The sequence below is a fragment of the Girardinichthys multiradiatus genome, chromosome 2 (assembly GCF_021462225.1).
Source record: "Girardinichthys multiradiatus isolate DD_20200921_A chromosome 2, DD_fGirMul_XY1, whole genome shotgun sequence".
NCBI classification, from domain to species: Eukaryota; Metazoa; Chordata; class Actinopteri; order Cyprinodontiformes; family Goodeidae; genus Girardinichthys; species Girardinichthys multiradiatus.
The window spans coordinates 23,164,191-23,184,320 of NC_061795.1; the positions used below are offsets into that span (position 1 = coordinate 23,164,191).

Genomic DNA, 20,130 nt, shown 5'->3' on the forward strand with positions numbered 1-20,130 from the left:
CCAACACAAAGTGGTGCATAATTGTAAAGTGGTGGAAAAAGACACGTGGGTTTACAAAAAAAAAAAAAAAAATGGTGTGAAAAGATATGGCTTCAAAACCACCTTTTGCTGCATTTAGACCTGCAAGTCCTCTAGGCACTGAAATTCTTGCCTATACTTCTTTGCAAAATAGCACCAGCTCATTTAGATTGAATGGAGAATAGCTGTGAACAGCAACTTCCAAGTCCTGGCAGAGATTCGCTGGGGCTTACCGGATCATTCTAACACATGAATGTGCTTTGATCTAAACCATTCTATTGCAGCTCTGGCTGTATGTTTAGGGTAATTGTCCTGCTAAGCACTGATCCTCCAACCTAGTCTAAAGTATTTTGCGGCCTCTAACGGTTTTTCTAACCGTTATTTAGCACCATCCATCTTCCCATCCACTTTGATCAACTTCCCTGTCACTGCTGAAGAAACGCATCCACATAGCATGATGCTGCCACCACCTTTGTTCACAGTGGGGATATCGTATTCAAGGGGGTGTGCAGTTTTATTTTGTCCTGGCACATGTAAAATTTCGCAGGTAGAATTAAAAGCAGAGACACCTTTTAATAGCGTGTAGAATATGTTAAATATGTTTGGGACGATTTTGTGGCTTCTCTCATGCAGTGATGCTTCATATATTTAAGACATTGGTCTATAATGGTCATCATAATCTTTCCTACCATAGAAGTGTTTTGAAAATGGCCATATTACCCCTCTCAAGGTCATCATTATGTAAATCTTTCCAATTCGGCATCTAGACCAGTAAGCTGCCAATCTCCTGCTTTTCTGAAGCACTATCACTGATGAACAATTAACCACTCACATTTGACTTACAGCACCTGCTTGCAATGTGGGGTGGATTTACCTTTTCAGGACAATCTTTTGCATTTTGGGTCAGTTTTTGTTTAGGGTGGAGATGGTGTGCCTTATATAATAATAGTGATGAGTTAATTTGGTGTACTCTGCTGACTGTAGCATGTGGTTTTCATTCCTTTCAGGCAATCCCATTGTACAGTTTAATGAAACCATTAACTACAATGAGATGTTCAGCTGGCATGACATTGTTGAAGAAGAGTATGAGCAAGCTCTGGTGAAAGGTTTACCCAACCCCATCCTCTACATTGTTGAGAAATTCACCCTGGGCAGCCCCTGTGGCATGATCTTTCAATACAGACAGTCCGGGCGATTCGCCTCTGCAACCCTCTGGTAATTATTAACTCCTACTTTAATGTTCTTACACACATAGAGGCACGCATGTTTGACAGCAAGAATTAAAAGAACTCTACATTATTTGATCTGCAGGACAGCATTTTGCTGCTGGATGCTTGCCAACATCCTTTTCTCCTTGCCAGTTGTTCTCTACGCCGGGTACATGACCATGGCCACCGCTGCCTTCATCTTCTTCTCCATGGCCTCCTTCTCCACCATCATGAATGTGCCTCGGTGTGTTTTCTCCATAGGTGAAGACTCCTTTGTTACAGAGTACAGCCATTCATTTTGGCTGGCTCTGGCTACAGGTAAGCACTTTATGGTGTGTATTCTCAGTTTTTGGACAGCTCCCTTCACAGTAATTGGGATCCCTGGAAAAGATGAGTAAAAAGCACTAAAACAAAATAACTTTTTTACATCTGTAGCATAATCTTGCACACTAAATTTCAGAAAGATATTTATAGTGTGGGGGAAATCCATTCGCAGGAAGTATTAAACACCAGTGTCAAAATATTTGGCACCCCTGCTTTTAATACTTTGTACAACCAGTTGGACATCACAGTGATGGCCATAGAAGAAGCCTGATTTTAGCTACTGCTGAACTACTTCTGTGTTGAATGACAGTGAGGTCAACAGATTGAAATTTTAAATGCCCCATCAGTTTAAAACATTGATATCATGCACTCTAACATTATTGTTAAGTGCTTTAGAAGAGAAACAAACCCAAAGCATCACAGATCTTCCACCATACCTAACAGTGGGCAGGAGGTCTTTTCCCACATATTCATCCTTTGTTTCACCCCAAACCCTACTGTAGATAGCATCTGATGGTTGTTGTGGAGACTTGGTGTCTCAAGATGGCACGCAGTTCTATAACCAAAGATGTTTGGAGATTTTTTCGTTTTACCTCCCTCACCACTATCCCCATCATGCGTGGCGGTAGGATAAACATAGGTCCTCACGCAGCTTGGTTTGTCACAGTGCCTTCTGTAAGCAAATGCAGCTGTTACACAATTGGCAACCCTGTTGCCCAGCAGTAAGAAGGCCCTGGATATGAATCCCAGTCTGGGATCTTTTTGCAGGGAGTCTGCATGTTCTCCCCATGCACGGGTGCATAAGTGCCCCCCTGCCCTCTGTCCCCCAGTGAATGTAGCACCACTGATTTTGTCAAATACATTTTTTAATGTAGGATTTTTTTTTCAATTGATTAAAAGTACTCAAATTAAAGTTGAAATTTTACAAAAGTTTTCATTGTGAGATTATGAAACTGTACCAGAAGATGAATTTTGGCTTTTTACACATCTCTCTTAGAGGTACTAATAACTGAGGGGGGCGTTGTACATAAACAGAAACTACGTAGAAGAGTTGTGATTTTTACTGACTGAGATGACTTCCAGGACTGCTGTGCACCATTGTCGGGATTTTCGTGGTGATGCTGAACTTTCTGATGCCAGAGAAGATAAAAGCGGCATTCAGCGCTGGTTTCGACAGCTGTGAGGTCAAGGATAAGTCTTGTCGAGAGGGCTACCTGAACTCTGTTTTCCTTAATGGAGATATTAATTTACCAGTGACACCTAAAGTTACACCAGTAAGTTGGAATGCAATTAGGTGAAATTTCCATCAGTAGCATCATCCTGCATGTCTGTGCCTTATACATATTATATATATATTATATTATTAACTGTGCACTATATTTACAAAAGCTGGAAAATGCATTCTTAAAAAAAAAAAAAAGCTATTGATACTTTATTGATTTAGGAAGCCCGACATAAAAATCCTAAATCTTGAGTATTGGACTTTTGTGTCCATTTGCTAATTAACAGAGCCGGCACAAGGCACAAGCAAACCAAGAAGTTGCTTAGGGCCTCCAAACCATCAGGGGCCTCCAATAAATGCCTGAATGTTTACATAGACCATAGATTTAAAATGTTTATATTTGTTTATTATGAATAAGAATGCCATAAAATTTTATTTGTGTTTCCACATAAATGGATTAAAAGATTTTAAATTGTTTATAATTTTAATTTAAGGTTTAAAGGAATTGGCTAGTTTACTTTGTAAAAGTGCTAAGAATAATCTTTATTATTTAATTGTTGTGGTAACATTGTTATAATCTGACGCTACGAGAACTTTTCTTTGTGTTGAGTTTGGTTTGTTCACAAATGGATCTCAGCAAATATAAACCAGTTATTGCCCTTAAACTCAGCCAATTAAACTTGGCCACCTCTCGCAGATTCCACCAAATCTGTGCTGTCTGCTGTTCTGGGTGTGATTTTCAAATCAAATCCTGCTTGGGGCCCCATACAACCTTGGGCAAGCCCTGCTAACGAAGATTTCAAAGGTTCTAACTTTAACAATTTCTTTGTGTTTTCCAGGAGTGTCTATAAAGCCATCCAGCAATCTCTCGTGATTCATACTTGAATAATATTTGGTTGAATGTGTTACAAAGGAACTTTTCCAAGTTCAAACCATTGTAATTATCTGTGTGAGGCTGTTTTATGTGTGAAAGTGTAAATAGGTGTTTAAATTTGTAAAGTCTATTTTCTAGGGGGCAAACTACAACTAAAAGATGTTTTTTAAGCCATCCTTATAATGTACATGTGTCTTAGGTACAGTAATCTATGTGGATGATGCAAATAGTCTTTACACAACTCCTTTCCGATTAATCTGAAAAATATTTCAGAATTTATTGCAAAAGCCTTCAGACCATAGTGCACATGTTTGTCGGTTTAGTTTATAGCAAGTATGACAGAAACTTGACTGCATGTGAGTATGATGTACCTTGATCATTGTAATCCAGGCTGTTGTATTTATTTCTGCCTTGTATTTGACGTTTTCAGTGTATTTTCTACAGCAAAGTTTTAAATTAAAACAAACATGACTTTAAGAGAGAAACTGTATTTTTGTCTTCATTACATTCAGCCAGTAATGAGTATATTGATACATTATTGTTCTCTGTCACTCAAAATGTACTGTATCTCCTTAACCAAGAGGTGTGTCTTTGGCCTTCAGCGTCGCCATAATGCAGAGTTCAGTGCCTTTGTACATCATGTCTTTGTCGACTTTTAATACTTACTGTAATAGATTATCATGTCAGATCGAGATTGAATCCCTGGTCTGTTATTATACCACAGTCACATGCATACTGTAATTTTGCAGGAGTAGTTATGGCCTTCCCAACAAAGCCCAGGAGGAACCCAAAGTATTTACAGTATAAGTACATTTTTGAACCCCATACGCATTATAAAAATGACTAAATAAAAAATAAATGTGCTAGTTTATCTCTTCATAAGAAAATAATCATGACCATAAAGCTACTTTTCTTTGACACCATTACTTCACGTACAGTACTACAGACGGTATTCACATTATAAGGCCATTATGATGATGTAGCTCAAGATAAGACCTGGAAACAATGTTCTTTACAGCATTGCAACAAGAAGCAAAACAATTTAAAATGTTATAAAAAATAAATTCCCTTCATCCTGCTGGACCACCTAATGACAGTCGGACATCCAGAACTCCAGAGAACTGATCCATGCAGCGTTTCTATATGTAGACTGGTGTTTCTTGTCCTGTTAGGAGTCTGAACATCACAGCAGGCATCGTCTTCATGTTGATCTGGCACAAGAGGAGAGATGATAAGAGAGTAGAAAATATGTAGAAGAAGGTGCTTTGGTCAAATTAGACCATCTAAACTTTCTGGCCCACATGCAAAACATTATATGAGCAGGGATAAATGAAAAAAACTGAGCACCCAGAATGGCTTTTTTTTTTTTTTTTTTTACACCAAATGCATAAAATCATGCCTGTTCAGCAGAGGAAGGAAGGTTTCTTCAGATTTGATAGTATGTGAAAACTATTTAGAGGGTGTAAATGACTTCATGATAAAGTGAGGGTTCACCTTCCAGCAGGAGAATGACCCTCAACACTGAATATAAATGCACACCAGCTTTCCATTTCACAATTATACACTACTTTGTGTTGATCACATAGAATTTCAAGGAAATACAATAACATTTGTGGTTATTAGTTGAAACTGGAGAACTACCTGTTTCTTATGCTAGGAATTTAAAATGTAATACAAGTCAGAAAACGCTAGGGGGAAGTGTTTATCAGAAAGAGAAGTTGACGTAATTTTATTTAAGTTACAGTCAAATCAGACATTTACACTCGAGCAAATAAATTACATTTCCTAGAGTTACTTGTATTTTAGATAATTTTATGATCTGATATCCCCCTCTCAACTGCACCGATTACACTTGATTTGATTAGTTTCTGAATAAAACATTGAACAAAACATCTGTCTTGAGTGTTTGTCTTCATTTCTGCTGGTTTGTGTCTTGAAATGCTTGCTGCCCAAGTGTCATCTCATTTGCATGGCTCAGCCTGCAAAATTGCAGCCTTGCAGCCCAACAAGGTCTTACCTCACCCACTGAGACAGACAGAGTTTGAACAATCTTCTCGTGTGCCATGGCAACAACACTCTGCCCGTTTATTTCGATGATTCTGTGTCCGACCCGGACCCCGCCTCGCTCAGCAATGCCGCCTCGCATCAGACTGCAGATCTGACCAAACACACGAAATGCATAAGAAATCCACCGCCGACCCTAAAGGTTTGGAGATCTTTAGTCTTGGGGTTTTACTCACAATTCCGTTCTGAACACTGAAGCCGAGCTGATACTTGAGGTCCGGTCTCTTGATGAGAACGGTAGTAACAGGGGGGCAGCTTACAATGCTCAGCTTTACTTTCACCTGATTCTTCAAACCCTGGAAGAAGTTTATTAAAACAGTTGCATAGAGCCTTAATGTCATCACAAGGTCATTTAGATCTGGGCTTCAACTGTCCAGGACTTTCCATTTCTCAGATTTCAGCCAGTCCTTGGTGTATTTACTGGTATGTTTTGATCCATTGTCATGTTGCAGTGCCCAGTTCTGCCTTAGATTTAATTTATATATATTTTTTTAATTTTCATAGATGTTCTCACATTTTTCTCAAGCACCATCTGACACATGGTAGAAATCATGGAGGATTCTATGATGTCAGGTCCTGCTGCAGCAAATCATCTCCAAGCCATAACACCACCACCTCCTTACCTTAAAGTTGGTATATTGTGCTGTATGTGATCCATGCCAACATGTCCATGTCCTCTGTTTTGATGTCCAAATAATTCTCATTTGGACTCATTTGTCCAAAACAATATTCCAGAAGCTTTGGTCTCTATTCACGTTCTCTCCGGCAAACCTTTTTTTAGAGAGCAAAAGTGTCCTTCTTGCACACCATCCATAAAAGTCAAACTTGTGCAGTCTCCTGATTGTACAAGCATGCACTTTCACATCAGCAGCACCAAAAGCCTGGTGTCCCATGATGACATTTGAGGGTTTCTGGAGACTCTTTTGGGGTGAACTCGCTTGGAGAGCCAGACTTGGGCATATTGACAGTTGTTTTAAAAGTCCAGATCATCTGACCAAGCCTGGGGTACTGGTTAGTGGTACTGGTACAGTGCAAAAAGCAGAGAAAAAAAACACAGAAGGAGGACTACCTCCAAATTATTTAACTTCCTCTAAAATCAATGGCTAGGTCATTAAAACATGTAGGCGGAAGAGCTGGGTTTTCCAACAGGACAATGACCCCAGACACTCATCTAAGCTGGTTTTGAAGCAGTTAAAGCAGGTTAAGAATAAGCTTGTGGGATGGAACCCAATTAAACCCTGTTGAATATTCACTGACTGTGATTAAAAGCCAGATCAGGCAAAGAAACAAAACAATCTCATAAGTGTGTGTAATGTTATGACCAGAACTGCACATCTGATTTAAGGTACACCAGGTACCTTCGGCTGATGTGCTCCTTACCTTAATGATGCTCTGACAGGTGGCCAGTGGCAGTCCCACAAGACTTGTGTCATTGATGGACATAATCTGGTCTCCCACACTGAGTTTTCCGGACCGAGCTGCGGGGCCACTGTTCAGCATGCTGGCGAGGATGACAGTGGGCAGAATGGAGCCCCAGCCGGACTCCACTATCACCACGCCGAGGCTCTCACCTTTCTGCTTCTCCACATACAGCTGGAACACGGATAAAAGAGCACTTATGAAGCCATCCATTCACATTTCTGCTGGGAAATAAGAATGTCTCACCTCTTTACGGTTCTCTGAGTTTGAGAAGTGTACAAGATCATCGTGGTACATCTCCTGGGAGTTGATGATGTCACTGTATTGTTTGTGGCTCAAGTCAGTCGGGTTGATGCCGTTGGCTCGCAGGAATTCTCTGTAGGCCACGCTGAAAGCCTGACCGATGGACTGTGCGATCAGCTGTGCCTTTGGAAAACGTAGTGTTTTGGCAAAGCTACTCAGAAGAAAGGTTATCATGGCAGACAACAGCCAAGAAGTGAGAAAGGTCACAGTGCTTTGAGTGACCACCAGCATAAATATCTAAAATAAAAGATATTGCCAGTGATATACACTGAATTGCAAAAAGATATATATTTCTTTTGATTTTCTTTACATTTTGTCATGATATAACCAAAAACCTCAATGTGTTTTAATTTGATTTTATAGGATAGACCAAGAAAGAGTAGTTGATAACTGTACAGAAGGAGAATTCAAAATAACTAACAGAATCCCTTGTTCTCAGACTGCAGGTTTACTGGTGGTTCCTAGAGTCTCTAGAAGTAGAATGGGAGGCAGATCTTTTAGTCATCAGGCTCCTCTCCTGTGGAACCAGCTCCCTGTCTACTTTTAAGGCTAGGCTTAAAACTTTCCTTTTTGATAAAGCTTATAGTTAGAGTGGCTTAGGTTATCCTGATCTATCTCTGTAGTTATGCTGCTATAGGCTTAGGCTGCTGGAGGACATAATGACCAATTTTGCTCACTCGGCTGCAATTCCTACTACTCTGCAATTTTGGATTGTTTCCTGTCATTTAAATTTTTTACTTTATGTTCTCTGTCTGTTTTTTCTCTTCCTAGAAGCTACGCCTCTCTCTGTGCTTAGCTGTGACACCTTCCTGGAGGGGGGCATCGGCTGAGCTGCGGCTGCCAACAACTTAATGTTCTCCTACAGATGATACACTTGGCCCTGAACATATTGGCAGAGCTTTTCTGTGACTAACTATGTGTGTTTTCTTTCATAGTCTTGAAAACTGGCTCAGAGTTTATCGGCTTGGCTGTGTTTCTGTCCCAGATGAAGCTACTGAAGGAGCTATAACTGCCTTTAACGTTTTACTCCTATGTATTTGACTTTGAATCAGACAGACTTTGGAGTCTGTATGATTGGACTGGATAGACTTTTTATATTAACTACCTTAAGACGACATATGTTGTGAATTGGTGCTATAAATAAAGTTAAACTGAATTGAATTAAAGTGTAAGGTAGAGGATCCACAAATCCCTTTTCTTTTATTTTACAATTATGAGCCTAGTTATTTTGGTCTAATAAAACACGTCGAAGATTGTTGACAAAATCTAAAAATGTTTGAGGAGTATGAATACTTTTTGAAAGCACTATGAAGGAACAATTACTTACATCTTCTGACTCAAAGACGTAGCAGATCATTCTGTACTGAGTCTTCCCTTCACTGGCAGAATCAGACGATTCAGAGAAATCCTCCGATGAAGCCTGAGACATGCGTCTCCGTGCCATCAGAACCACAATGCTGCCGATGTCTGCAATGTAGGAGATGGTCCGCAAGGCACTGTCCATCATTGTCTCCTGCAGACAGAGAAAATAGTCAGGATGTTTGAGATAATAGACACAGACTTGCACAAAAAGAGTCACTGACCTGTGTGTCAGCATTCAGTACTTTGACAGCTTTAGTGGAGATAAAGAGATCCACTTCAGTCATCATCTGAGAGTCTTCATCTTGGCTCTGTGAAGTAAAAATTATAAACCAACATTGCACTCTGCAGTCCTTTAGAGAGATGCTCTAATTGCAAAACTTTTATCAAAACACAGATCTGAAGGAGGTCAGCAAAACCAGTCATGCAAAAGCTCCTGTGTTTGCTTAATTAATTACTCTACAATGCAGCTGACTCAAACACTGGCAGACCAGCGAACCCTAAAACTGAATTTTAACCCTTAGGAATTCACATTGTGTCACAAGGAAACAAACTCAGGACTACGCAGAAATATCACATTATCGTATTATTTCGGGCAGAGAAAAAAAACACAATTGCGTTCATCAGTCATAGTAGATGCTGTAAAAAAATAGCTGTATTTATAAGGCTTACATGGTTGCACCTTGAGAAGAGGGCAGCCGCCTCAAATCTCCCATGCATAAAGTATTTTTAAGTAAACATGTCTACCATCTACTGGCCCAGACAAGGCATGCAAAATTGCTGTTATCCCTAAAAATGAAAAAATACCCTCTTCAGTGACTGTGATTGGACTATGGGGGGAAGGTCATTTACCAACTTAATTATTAAATGTGTGTGGAGGCAGATGATGACAGGAACAACACTGATAATAACTCAGCTGCCAAAGGGGCCAGTCTAAAGAACCTCCAAGGTCATCCACCCACCAGGAGGGCCAGTGTGAGGAACTTCCAAGAACCTGTAGACAGAGAGGCCAGACTGAGGGACCTTCAATGTCTTATTGCCACCAGAAGAGCCGGACTGAGAAACCTTTAAGGACCTGTCTGAAAAACTTCCAATACCCTCTACCAACCAGAGAAGCCAGTCTGAGGAACCTCAGAGATCATAGAGTAACCATACAGGCCAGACTGAGGAACCTCCAAGGTTCTCTAGCAACCAGCAACCAGACAAATCAGAAATACCGTGGTCACAGCCAAGTTTGAGTGTTCAAATGGTCACAGAGGCCACCCAATGTCAGCATTTCTGAATGCCTAGTGTATAGCATGTGGAAAGGTACAAACAAACAAGAAAAAAAGCTGGTTCACCACTAAAGTTCCCCTGTAAAGAGATGTATTGCCAAAACTGGCTCCCTCTTGTTGAAACAAGCTGATGAAAACAGAACGTATTCGTTCATTTAAAACAGCTACAAATCAAATCAATAGATGCTATTGGCTGTCTGTCTGAATGCTGATTACCTTGATGCGACTGACAGCTTCATGTGCCTGCGACATGCGCACGGACTTGGACGGATTTTTATCGGACAACACCTGAGTGCAACCTAGGTAGTTAGCAGCGAAGATGATCCCGTCGATGAGATCCTCCGGCTCACATGGACCTGGGACTAGGGGGCAAAGCAACACTTTATTGTAAGACATTTTCCTTTGCTGCATGTATTTAAATGAAACAGATTTTAAATGTAGTAATACTCCAGAATATTTACCATCCTCAAAGATGGGAAAAGCAGCCCCTTCCTGTGATTTCTTCAAAAGAAGTCATCAAAATAAGAAAAGTTAATAGACTCAAAAATGTAATCAATCAAAAAAAGACAAAACAAAGTCATATTAACCATAGTGAAGTCAGTATTTGGAAATACATAAGAAAAATGCAAAACTGAATAAACTTCACCATAAAATTGAAAAGAACAAATTTTCACCATGGGAGAGTTGTTTTCCTCTACAGAGACCGGCTCTGGACATTGAGGCTCCTTTGTCTGCTCTGCCACCTCCTCAGGCATCATGTCTGTGCTTGGCTTCTCATCCTGATCCTGATATTTAAACACATCAAAGTTTGGGAAATACTTTGGCATAAATTATAGAGTAAATAGCAGCATGGTAAGAAGGTGGCGAACAGCACATACAGAGCCCTGCATCAGTCCCCCTGCAACAACACTATGAAAACAATACCTATTAGTGCAGTTATAGCTGCAAGTCTTCTGAGGTACGTCTCTAACAGCTTTGCACATCTAAAAACCTTTTACCAATTCTACTCTTCTAAATAGCTCAAGGTCAGTCAGATTGTCAACATCAATTTCTAAATCTTGCCACAGGTACTCTGTTAGGTTAGTGTATTTACTTTGACTGGGTCATATTAGGATGTTTTTTTGCTTTAATCTAAATTATTCTACTGTAGCTCTGGCTAAATGTTGCTGTCCTGCAGAAAAAAGAAACTCAACCCCAGTATGAAGTCTTTGGCAGCCTCTAACAGGTTTTCATCCAGGATTGCCCTGTATTTGGCTTTATCCATCTCCACATTACCTCTGACCTGCTCCGTTGTCCCTGCTGAAGAAAGCCATCCCCACAACATGATGCTCTCACTATCACAAACATTGGGGATTGTGTAATTGTGTTTTCAGAGTGAAATGCAGTTCGTTTTCTTTCTAACATTGTTTTTTTGCATTGAAACCAAAAGTTTCAATTTGAGTCTTTTTTCTTGCCACTCTTCCATAAAGGCCAGATTTGACACTCCCACCTGAGGTGTATGCCTGCAGGTCCTCCATAGTTACCATTTCCCTCTTGGATCCTTCTGATCAATGCTCCTCTTGCCCAGCATTTCGGTTACAGTGAATAGACATCATTTAGTAGGTTTATATTTGTTTACATTTGGTTAGGGGACTTCTGAAGGAAATTTGTTTGCACAGGATTTTATGTAGTGGTTTTAGAGTAAAGGGGACTGAATACAAATGCACGGCATACTTTTGAGTCCAAATATTTGAAAACCATGTAAAAGTTTCATTCCACTTTAAAATTAGCACTAGTTTGTGTTCACATGCAATCTTATTTAAATACATTTAAGTTGGTTGACATATAAAAATACTTTGCCATGAGCTTCTATGTAAAAGCATGTTAATCAACATGATTATATTCACTTTGCAGAAAAGGTGATTGTTGATTGGGGAAAACATTGACAGTTAGAGGTGAGAGAGAAACTGAGTGTTTTCCTCACCTGCTCGGGTTTCGCGGAACCTCTCTGCCTCTCCTCGGGGGACTCTCTCTGTTGTTCTGCTGTGTGTTGAGGAGCCACAAATGGTTTGATCGGCCTGGATTCACTTTCCTGGTTGTCAGCGGGCGAGGGATGGGGTCCAGAAACAGGAGGAATCTCTCTGTGAGGCAGGGTTCTCTGGGGGTCGGGGGGTGACTGAGCTCGACGAGCTGGCGGAGGATGATGGTGCTTGCTGGAACCGGGCCGATCCTTGGACCTCACAACGGACTTTTTAGACATAGTCTTTGGATGCTGCTCAGTGCTGCTGTGCTGAGCTTCATCTCCTGCAACCCCCCTTCCTCGACCTTTACCCTGACGCTCTTTACCCTTTGGCCCCACACGGGATGGCTCAGACTTCCTACCAGCTCCTGATAAATTGTGATTTCTTGGTATGCGAGTTTCATCTTCTCTTTTTCTTTCATGAGCTCCCTTTTTAATTCTTTCACTCTCAATACCCTGATAAAAGCTGGTGGGCCTTTGAACATTTATCTCTGTCTCATCTAAATCCTCTATGAATCTGGCCCCGTCCAGTACCTCTTCAAAGTCATCTCCATCCTTATAAAAGAACCTGTCTCCTTGAATTATTTTCATCCCCCCCTCTGCTTCATCTCCAGCAATGGGAGCACAATGTGACTTAAAACGGTGACCCATCCTGTACGGTTTACCATCTGATTGTGGTCGCTCGCATTTCTTGGTGCTTTGATGAGATTTTTGAGTGATCTGGTCAGCAGTAGGATCCTTATGACTCTCTTCTGCTTGCTCCACACCCCCAGGACTGTGCTGGTTGCAATACCTCATGTTGATGGGGCCCTGGCTGTTCAAATGCAGCACCTCGTCATAATCTTGCTCAACGTCAGAGCCCACATTGTCGTACTCGGAGCAGGCATCCTCCATGTCCTCCGGACTCGGGTCGCAGCTCATGTAAAAGTGCTTTGAAGGAGCAGGAGGAGCCAGTTGGTCATTGTTGTCGTTCCCCAAAGAACTAGGTGGTCGCTGAGTCTCCTTGCTCACTGATTGCTCCTCCTGGCTCGGTTTTGTAGGTAATGCACCGGGGCAAAACGGAGGACTGGGAGCCAAGACTTTGGACATGTTTCCTGGCTTTATTCCATGAGCCATAACTGGCCCCTTTGTGTTTGCTACCCTAAACCCTGCAAACAGTAAAAAAACATGGATGCATTTCCAATACAAGCTGTATAGAGTATGATATTGATTATAACAATCATTAAAAAAAACATTGAGTGTGTAAGGTTTGGTTTAGAGTGGCCCAGCATAAAATAGCATAAAAATAAACATTTAGCTTTGAAAATTCCGCTTTAGATTCATTAAATAACACAGAACAACCTTTTCCATTGCTGACATTTTCAAATGCACATTCCCAGAGCATCACTAATGAACTTAATTTAAATAAAGAATAATTAAAAGTTTCTTAATCTGCACTTTTAATAACATCACTTGGGTAGGAAATAACCGCTTATATTAAAAGTACCAGACAGTAACAAACCCTGGTTTATGAATAAGCAAAAGGCTTCTTATTCTGTAATAAGACACCTCATTCTACACATTATCTAACCCAAAAGCATAATCTCAGCCATCTTTTTGCAATGTAATGTGTTTTCTGTTGTCTTGCCTGCTTCTGTCTGCACTAGCTTCCACCTAAGAACCTGCAGAAAAGGAAAAACTAGCTGGAAAAATGCTTCAAGTCAGTTCAGACTACAACCCGAAACAACTATATTTGGAAAAATTCCCCACATATTTAGAAATGTTTGAAGTGTCACTGAGTGCCTCCTCAGTTGGAGTTTATTCCTCGGAGCAAACTCCAACTGTGCACCACTCTTTTTGATTTTAATGGGGAAGGTTTGTTTTGTCTGAAATATGGCAGAACAGAGGCCGAACATGGGTACAAATTTGTTTGCATGCTTTTTTTCCCCTTTTCTAGTAGTCAAGAAGAAAGACTTGTGATAAATAACAGAAAACCCTAAAGTGGAACTATTTTCCTTACTGGATGTTTTGATTTTAATTCATTCTTGCTACATTTTCAAGATAAATACTACTCATTTTGATTGTTTTGAATGAATGATGAATCTATGTTTTTTTTTTTTACTGTATTTGGGTATAATATAAATAATTAGTTAACTGACACACTTGATTAATACAGTACCTTGCAAAAGTTTTAACATGCCTTCATCTTTTTTTTACATCTTGTCAAATCATGATCACAAATTTCAGTGTCTTTTATTTGGATTGTAGGTCACAGACCCAAACAAAGTAGACCATAATTGTAAGGTGTGAATTATTAAAAACTATACATGATTTTTGTATTTTTTTTATAAATAAAAATTTGAATAGTGGTGAGTGCATGTGTATTCAATACCCACTACGTCAATACTGTGTAGAAGCACCTTTTGCTGCAATTACAGCAATAAGCATTTTGGGTATGCCTCTGGCAGTTTGCACATCTAGAGACTGAACTTTTTGCTCATTCTTCTTTTCTAAATCGCTCAAGCGTTGTTTTAGTAGCTCAAGAGTACATCTCAACAGCAATTTTTAAACCTTGCCATGGATTCTGAATTGGATTTAGGTCTAAACTTTGATTAGGACATTTTAGTACATGTTCCTCTATCTTTGCTCTGGCTATATGTTTAGGATTTTTGTACTGTTGGAGGATGTAGTGTTATTCTTCCTTTAAATATGTGACATTTTAACCTTTAGTTTTAACCACAAGTTATTTCCAGTATCCCAGAAGAAAATATTTTTCCTAGCCAAACTTGAGACCTTGGGGTCTGAGGACTGCAAGATAAAGAGCATATAGTTTAAATTAGAGCTTCTCAATATATAGCAAATTTACCTTTGTCATAATATCACTGTACACAATATGTATATCACGATGACCTGCCTGGACCGCAATAAATGTTAGCTAATTATTTAATCACCATGCATTCAACCTATCTGTGTCTGTAATATTTTTGGTGACACTTCTTTGATGCAGCATAAAAGGTTCTGTAAGGTAAAGAGGTGGTAAGGTGGCCGAGTCTTTAAGAAACTACAACCGAAGCTGGGGACACACTACACGACTTTACTGTCGAAACAACTTTTATAAAAGATCTCACTAACAGACGGGTTTTTGTTTCACGACTAAAACACTAAGCTTCGCACACTTAACACATGGACCTGATGAGGGATGATGAGCTGCAGCATTTATCAAACCAGCTGAAGCCAACTGGGCCCATCAAACTCTCGTTGAAGGCGACAGTTTAAAGGAACAAACATACCACTAAGAGGCGGTAATTGAAGATAGTCTCAGAATACCAATTTCTGTTTTCTCCTTTATGAGATGAATGAGATGCAATTTAAAATATGTTTAGTTGAACCTACAAGTGAATATGTTTTGGATAATGTTGATGTTATATTGTGTTATATAAAATGTATTGGAGGGTGTGAATTTATTTGTGGGGTTTGGAATGACTGTCAATGTTGCATTATCTAAAATGTAATTATTTCTATCTTAACAGAAAACCATATCATGTTTGGACTGGATCACACAAAGAAACATTAAGATTATGTTATAAATAGGTTTATTCTATGGGGGGAAATAATTCATTCAGAAATATAATTTCATTCCATTAAGTCTCATTACTTTTTGTTCAATGTGTGAATTGTTTGGTTTATTTTAAAAAGGCCCTTCATTATTTATTGTATTGTTGTCTTGAATATCCGAGTATCTCTCTGTTGTTTTGTTTATTTTGTATCGCTGCATGATTGTAATTATTTAGGTGACAGTTTGCATTATGCGCAATGCTGTTTTGTGTTATGTTCATAAAACTGTAGTTAGAAAAAAAATGTTTTTAAAAAGTCAGCTTGCCGTTGATGGCATGTCCCAGCCTCTTTTGATTGGCTCTCCGCAGCACACATTTGCAGTTGGGCCGATTATCAGTTCAACCAACCCAGCTGGGTCCAGATCAGAAAATTCTGATTTGTTTTACTGCTACTGAGGTCTGGTTGGGTCCGTTTCTCTCACACTCTCACAACCAAAACAGCAGATGCCAGCCCGAAGCCTCTTTATTAGCAACTCTATTAGCTGGATAGACTATTCGTTATCTGGGGTCTATGTTTGCTATGAACCCAAAGCAAAAAGACATCAACACTATTATTAAGTTATCCCAAATCATATCGCCATTGCAAAATTCACCAATATTATCGCACATGGCAGATTTTCCTAAAGCTTTGCTGTATTAGTTTGAATAACTATGATTATTTTGGGGCTGTGATTATTATCAGGGACTGCATAAGACTTTCAATGAATGTGCTGTCCTTGAATGGTTGTGCTTCGTATGACTGGAAGGAGTTTGAATATTGATATAGTATTTTAAATGGTGATGTTTTGATGACATGAGGTAGAAAAATGTTGTGTTATTGTGTTGATCTGGACCCAAATGAGCAAGGTCTTAAAAAAAAGAGAAATTCGAGGCCTTCCTCCTCTTTTTTTTCATTGAGACAAGAGATCAGATTAAGCAGAAATCTTTTCCTATGATGTTTAATAAAAGTCTGATGAAGTCTGGATAACAATTAATCCTGCATTTGTTGCCAATGGCACTTCACGTCTTTAGTAGAAGTATATTGCTTGTTCTTCATTTGCTGTCTGCATGAGTTGTGCAAACAAATTAGAACTCCTGGTGTTTTTAAATCTGTGATAATAATCATTTCCCGTGAAGGTTAAGGATTCAAGTCAGCTTCATAAAAAACTGACTGATTGATAGATGATATGAGACAGATTGACGTATAATTTATTATAGCGCTAATATCCACTACAAAAGCAAAACTCTTTCCAGGCCCAAGTCTTTTGCAGCCTCTGACAGGTTTTGCTGCAGGATTGTCCTCTATTGAGCTCCATCCATGTTCTTTTCAGCTCTGACCAGCATTTCTGTCCCTGCTAAGAGAAACCACCCTAGAAAACCAGCATGGTGCTGCAACCATGTTGTGTTTAGTATGGCATGGATTGTTAATTTTTACACCAAACATAATGTTGTGCATGTAAGCCAAAAAGTTAAATATCCTACGTTTTGATGTAAACCATTCTATTGTGGCTGTGGTTGTATGTTCGGGGCCGTTGTCTTGCTGAAAGGTGAATCTAGTCTCAAGTATTTTGCAACCGCTAACAGGTTTTCTCTATCTACTCTGATCAGTTTTCTTGTCCCTGCTGAAGAAAAGCACCCCTACAGAAACATGCCACCAACACCATGTTTCACAGTTATGCATTACAGTGTGTTGATCTGTCATATAAAATCCTAATAAAAAGATTGAAGTTGGCAGTTGTAACATGCCATTTAAAACAATGTTAATTACAGACCCACAATAATACAGAACAAATAATAGCAACATGCAAAACCAGAGATATCCAAACATATATTAACTGCATTCAATATAAAAACCACCAAATGTAGTTACACTGCCACATATTTTAGAGGTGTGTTGACTTTTTAATGTGCATGGGGTCTATTAGTTTGGTAGCTATTGACTTTGACTGTAAAGAAGAAACAAATCTTGATTGCTCTAATGGTTCTGGCCCTCCTATAATAAGGGCTTTATCATTTATTTAGCACTTTAGGAGGGAGACTTGGTTTGTATTGATGCCAGGATAAACAAGTCACACCCTCATCTGAACCTCAAGCATCTCAGAATTTCACTGAAACCTGTGCATTTTACATCGAGACTTTGCGTATTTGATTCTAATCCACACTGAAAGGAGTCCAAGCGGTGTTGATTAGATTTTATTACGTCTGGGATCACGGCATCAAACGTATGAACACCACCGCACCCCCACCCCCACTCCCCCTTTAATCCCTGCGCACACATCTAATCCTGACCTCTCCGTGGTGCTGAACTGCCAATTAAAACAATGAGGCTCATTATAAAGTAGAGATGAGACTCTGTGATGTAGTTTGTTATATCTGCAATGTCCTTGACGTGATTTTTGGTATTTTTTTGCAAAGCCATTTCATCGCACTTGTACCGCAGCCTGCAGGGGTGGTTGTTGATGTGGCTCCCCCTCCAGTGCACGCCGCATTTTCCCCATTTTACATCTTGATAAAACAATCGGCTATATCATTTCCTTTACATATAGGGCGCTCAAAAAAGGGCACCGACTCCTTTTACCTTCTTTTCAATGGTCTAACCATCTGAAAGCATCCTATTTTCCTGCTGCTGCGCTTCACATCGACCTTGATTATGAAGCATCGAGACTGCACCATGCTGGCATCCTCCTGTTACTAATGTGAAGCTGATTCACCACAAGAGCCCGTGCATCCGTTTTGTTTTCAGCAGATCTTTTCAACATGCACCCCTATTATCTTTTCGTACATATGAAGGTATGTGTGGCACTTACCGACATCAGTGCTGTGGGCGGCCCTCTTTGTACAAACGCTGGTGTGTTGATCAGATCAGATTGCTCTCCAGAATAGGGGGTGGGGTTAAGGACTGGGGGTACAGGAATAAAAGACGCACAGCAGCCCAGGAAGCTGTCCAGATAAAAGACCCCTCACCATGCGCTCGTTTACTGGTAAAAATGGTCTAATCTCAGTATAAGACAGAGTGAGCGATCAAATATGAACAACGAATAGATTCATAACATTTCTTATATTTAGCCGGATATAAATAGCTTGTCAGTTTGGTGTTTTGGTCTGTCATTATGAACTTTAAATGACTTGGTATTAAACTAAAATATTGGTTACCTACGATTTTCTTAGTTCAAAATATATTTTAGGAAATATCGATGTATCTGGGATCGATTTGAACAACTTAAGCTACTCTTCGCTCTGCTGATTGAGCCTGAGGAGCGGGATTGTTTCTGATGGGAAGTCCGAGTCCTTTTTTGGGATCCGGTTCATTTGGCTGAACTCACTAAAATGAGACAAAAGAGATTAATTAATGATGAGAGAAAGTAAAACACAATAAATACGCTAGGATAATATTTTTGTAAGCCGGAGGCACTTTAATTGATTTTGTTTAATAATTTGTTGCTTTCCTTATAATCTAGAATTTGACATTTTTTTTAAAAGGTCTATCCAGCATAAAGGTTCTGAAACAAAAGAAGTGATTTGATTTGGCGTATATAACAACAGAGCTAAAAATAAAAATCTACATTTGTGCGAATTTTCAACCGTACCAAATTCTATCTTTAAGTGTTAACAGAAATATACTGTGGATTCAGTGCACACAATACAACTTAAAGTGGTACAGATTATGCTGAAGAACTGATCCAAGTTCTACTACGGCAACGATAAGAGATCAGAGATTGTTTCAGTACATTGTCTCCAAGGTGTAAATACCACACTGAATTTCCACCAATTTTGCAATTATTCTAAACTATTCGAAATACAGTTTGAAGAGGCCAAGTTTGTTTTAGTTACCATTTTTGATAGAGGGTCTCAGAAGAAAATTTGATTTTATGGTGATTTTATTTGTTTCACATTTGCATTTATTTGTTGCTGCATTTAATACTTTTTAGGATTTCAGGTGAAACTATTAAACCCCCCAAAACAGAACTGGAATGTTGTTTTCTGACAAAAATCCTCATAGGAATACATATTACCTGAATCATCACAAAGTGGCAGTAAATGACATATACAGCACAGTGAAAACACACTTGCCTTCTTACAGATTTCTTCTGCTTTTTTTTTTTTTTTTTTTTTTTTTTTTGTCACACTCAACTAAATATACCTTGATTTAATGCGAAATGCAGTTTTCAAATGATTTCATTTATTAAGGGGAAAAAAACCTACCCAAACCAACTTGCCCATATGTGAATATATAATTATTCCCTTGTTTAATGATGGGTTAATTGTGATGAACCGCATTTTTCTCTTCAATTTAACAAGCAATTCCCAGTTCAGATTGCTTTTAGACATGCAGAATCAAGAAACTATTAAAAAAAACTTGCCTGACACCATAACGCAGTGTACAGGATCTCCAGAAGCAACACCTCAAGCCCCAATCTAAAGAAATTCAAGAACAGATGAGAAACAAAGACACTGAAATCTATCCGAATGGAAAATGTTACAAAGCCATTTCTA

General features: G+C 39.3%; 2 protein-coding genes across 2 annotated transcripts in view; one reads left to right on the forward strand and one right to left on the reverse strand.

The window, feature by feature from the left end:
- duox2 (dual oxidase 2) overlaps nucleotides 1-4,131 on the forward strand; it is a 6,433-nt gene extending 2,302 nt beyond the window's left edge. The window contains exons 5-8 of the mRNA XM_047388737.1: nucleotides 1,026-1,233; nucleotides 1,330-1,544; nucleotides 2,634-2,824; nucleotides 3,612-4,131. Coding sequence (XP_047244693.1) covers nucleotides 1,026-1,233; nucleotides 1,330-1,544; nucleotides 2,634-2,824; nucleotides 3,612-3,623 — 626 coding nt within the window. The 3' untranslated portion in view covers nucleotides 3,624-4,131. The remainder of the gene's footprint in view (nucleotides 1-1,025; nucleotides 1,234-1,329; nucleotides 1,545-2,633; nucleotides 2,825-3,611) is intronic.
- Nucleotides 4,119-18,598, reverse strand: apba2a (amyloid beta (A4) precursor protein-binding, family A, member 2a). Its single transcript, XM_047388718.1, has 12 exons — nucleotides 18,444-18,598; nucleotides 12,029-13,212; nucleotides 10,740-10,850; nucleotides 10,527-10,566; nucleotides 10,282-10,427; nucleotides 9,016-9,102; nucleotides 8,760-8,945; nucleotides 7,376-7,555; nucleotides 7,091-7,303; nucleotides 5,887-6,006; nucleotides 5,664-5,804; nucleotides 4,119-4,857 (listed from the first exon to the last, which is right to left on the reverse strand). The coding sequence occupies exons 2-12, from the start codon at nucleotides 13,178-13,180 to the stop codon at nucleotides 4,786-4,788; spliced, it is 2,448 nt and encodes an 815-aa protein (XP_047244674.1). The 5' UTR covers nucleotides 13,181-13,212; nucleotides 18,444-18,598; the 3' UTR covers nucleotides 4,119-4,785.
- Between the last annotated feature and the right edge of the window lie 1,532 nt (nucleotides 18,599-20,130).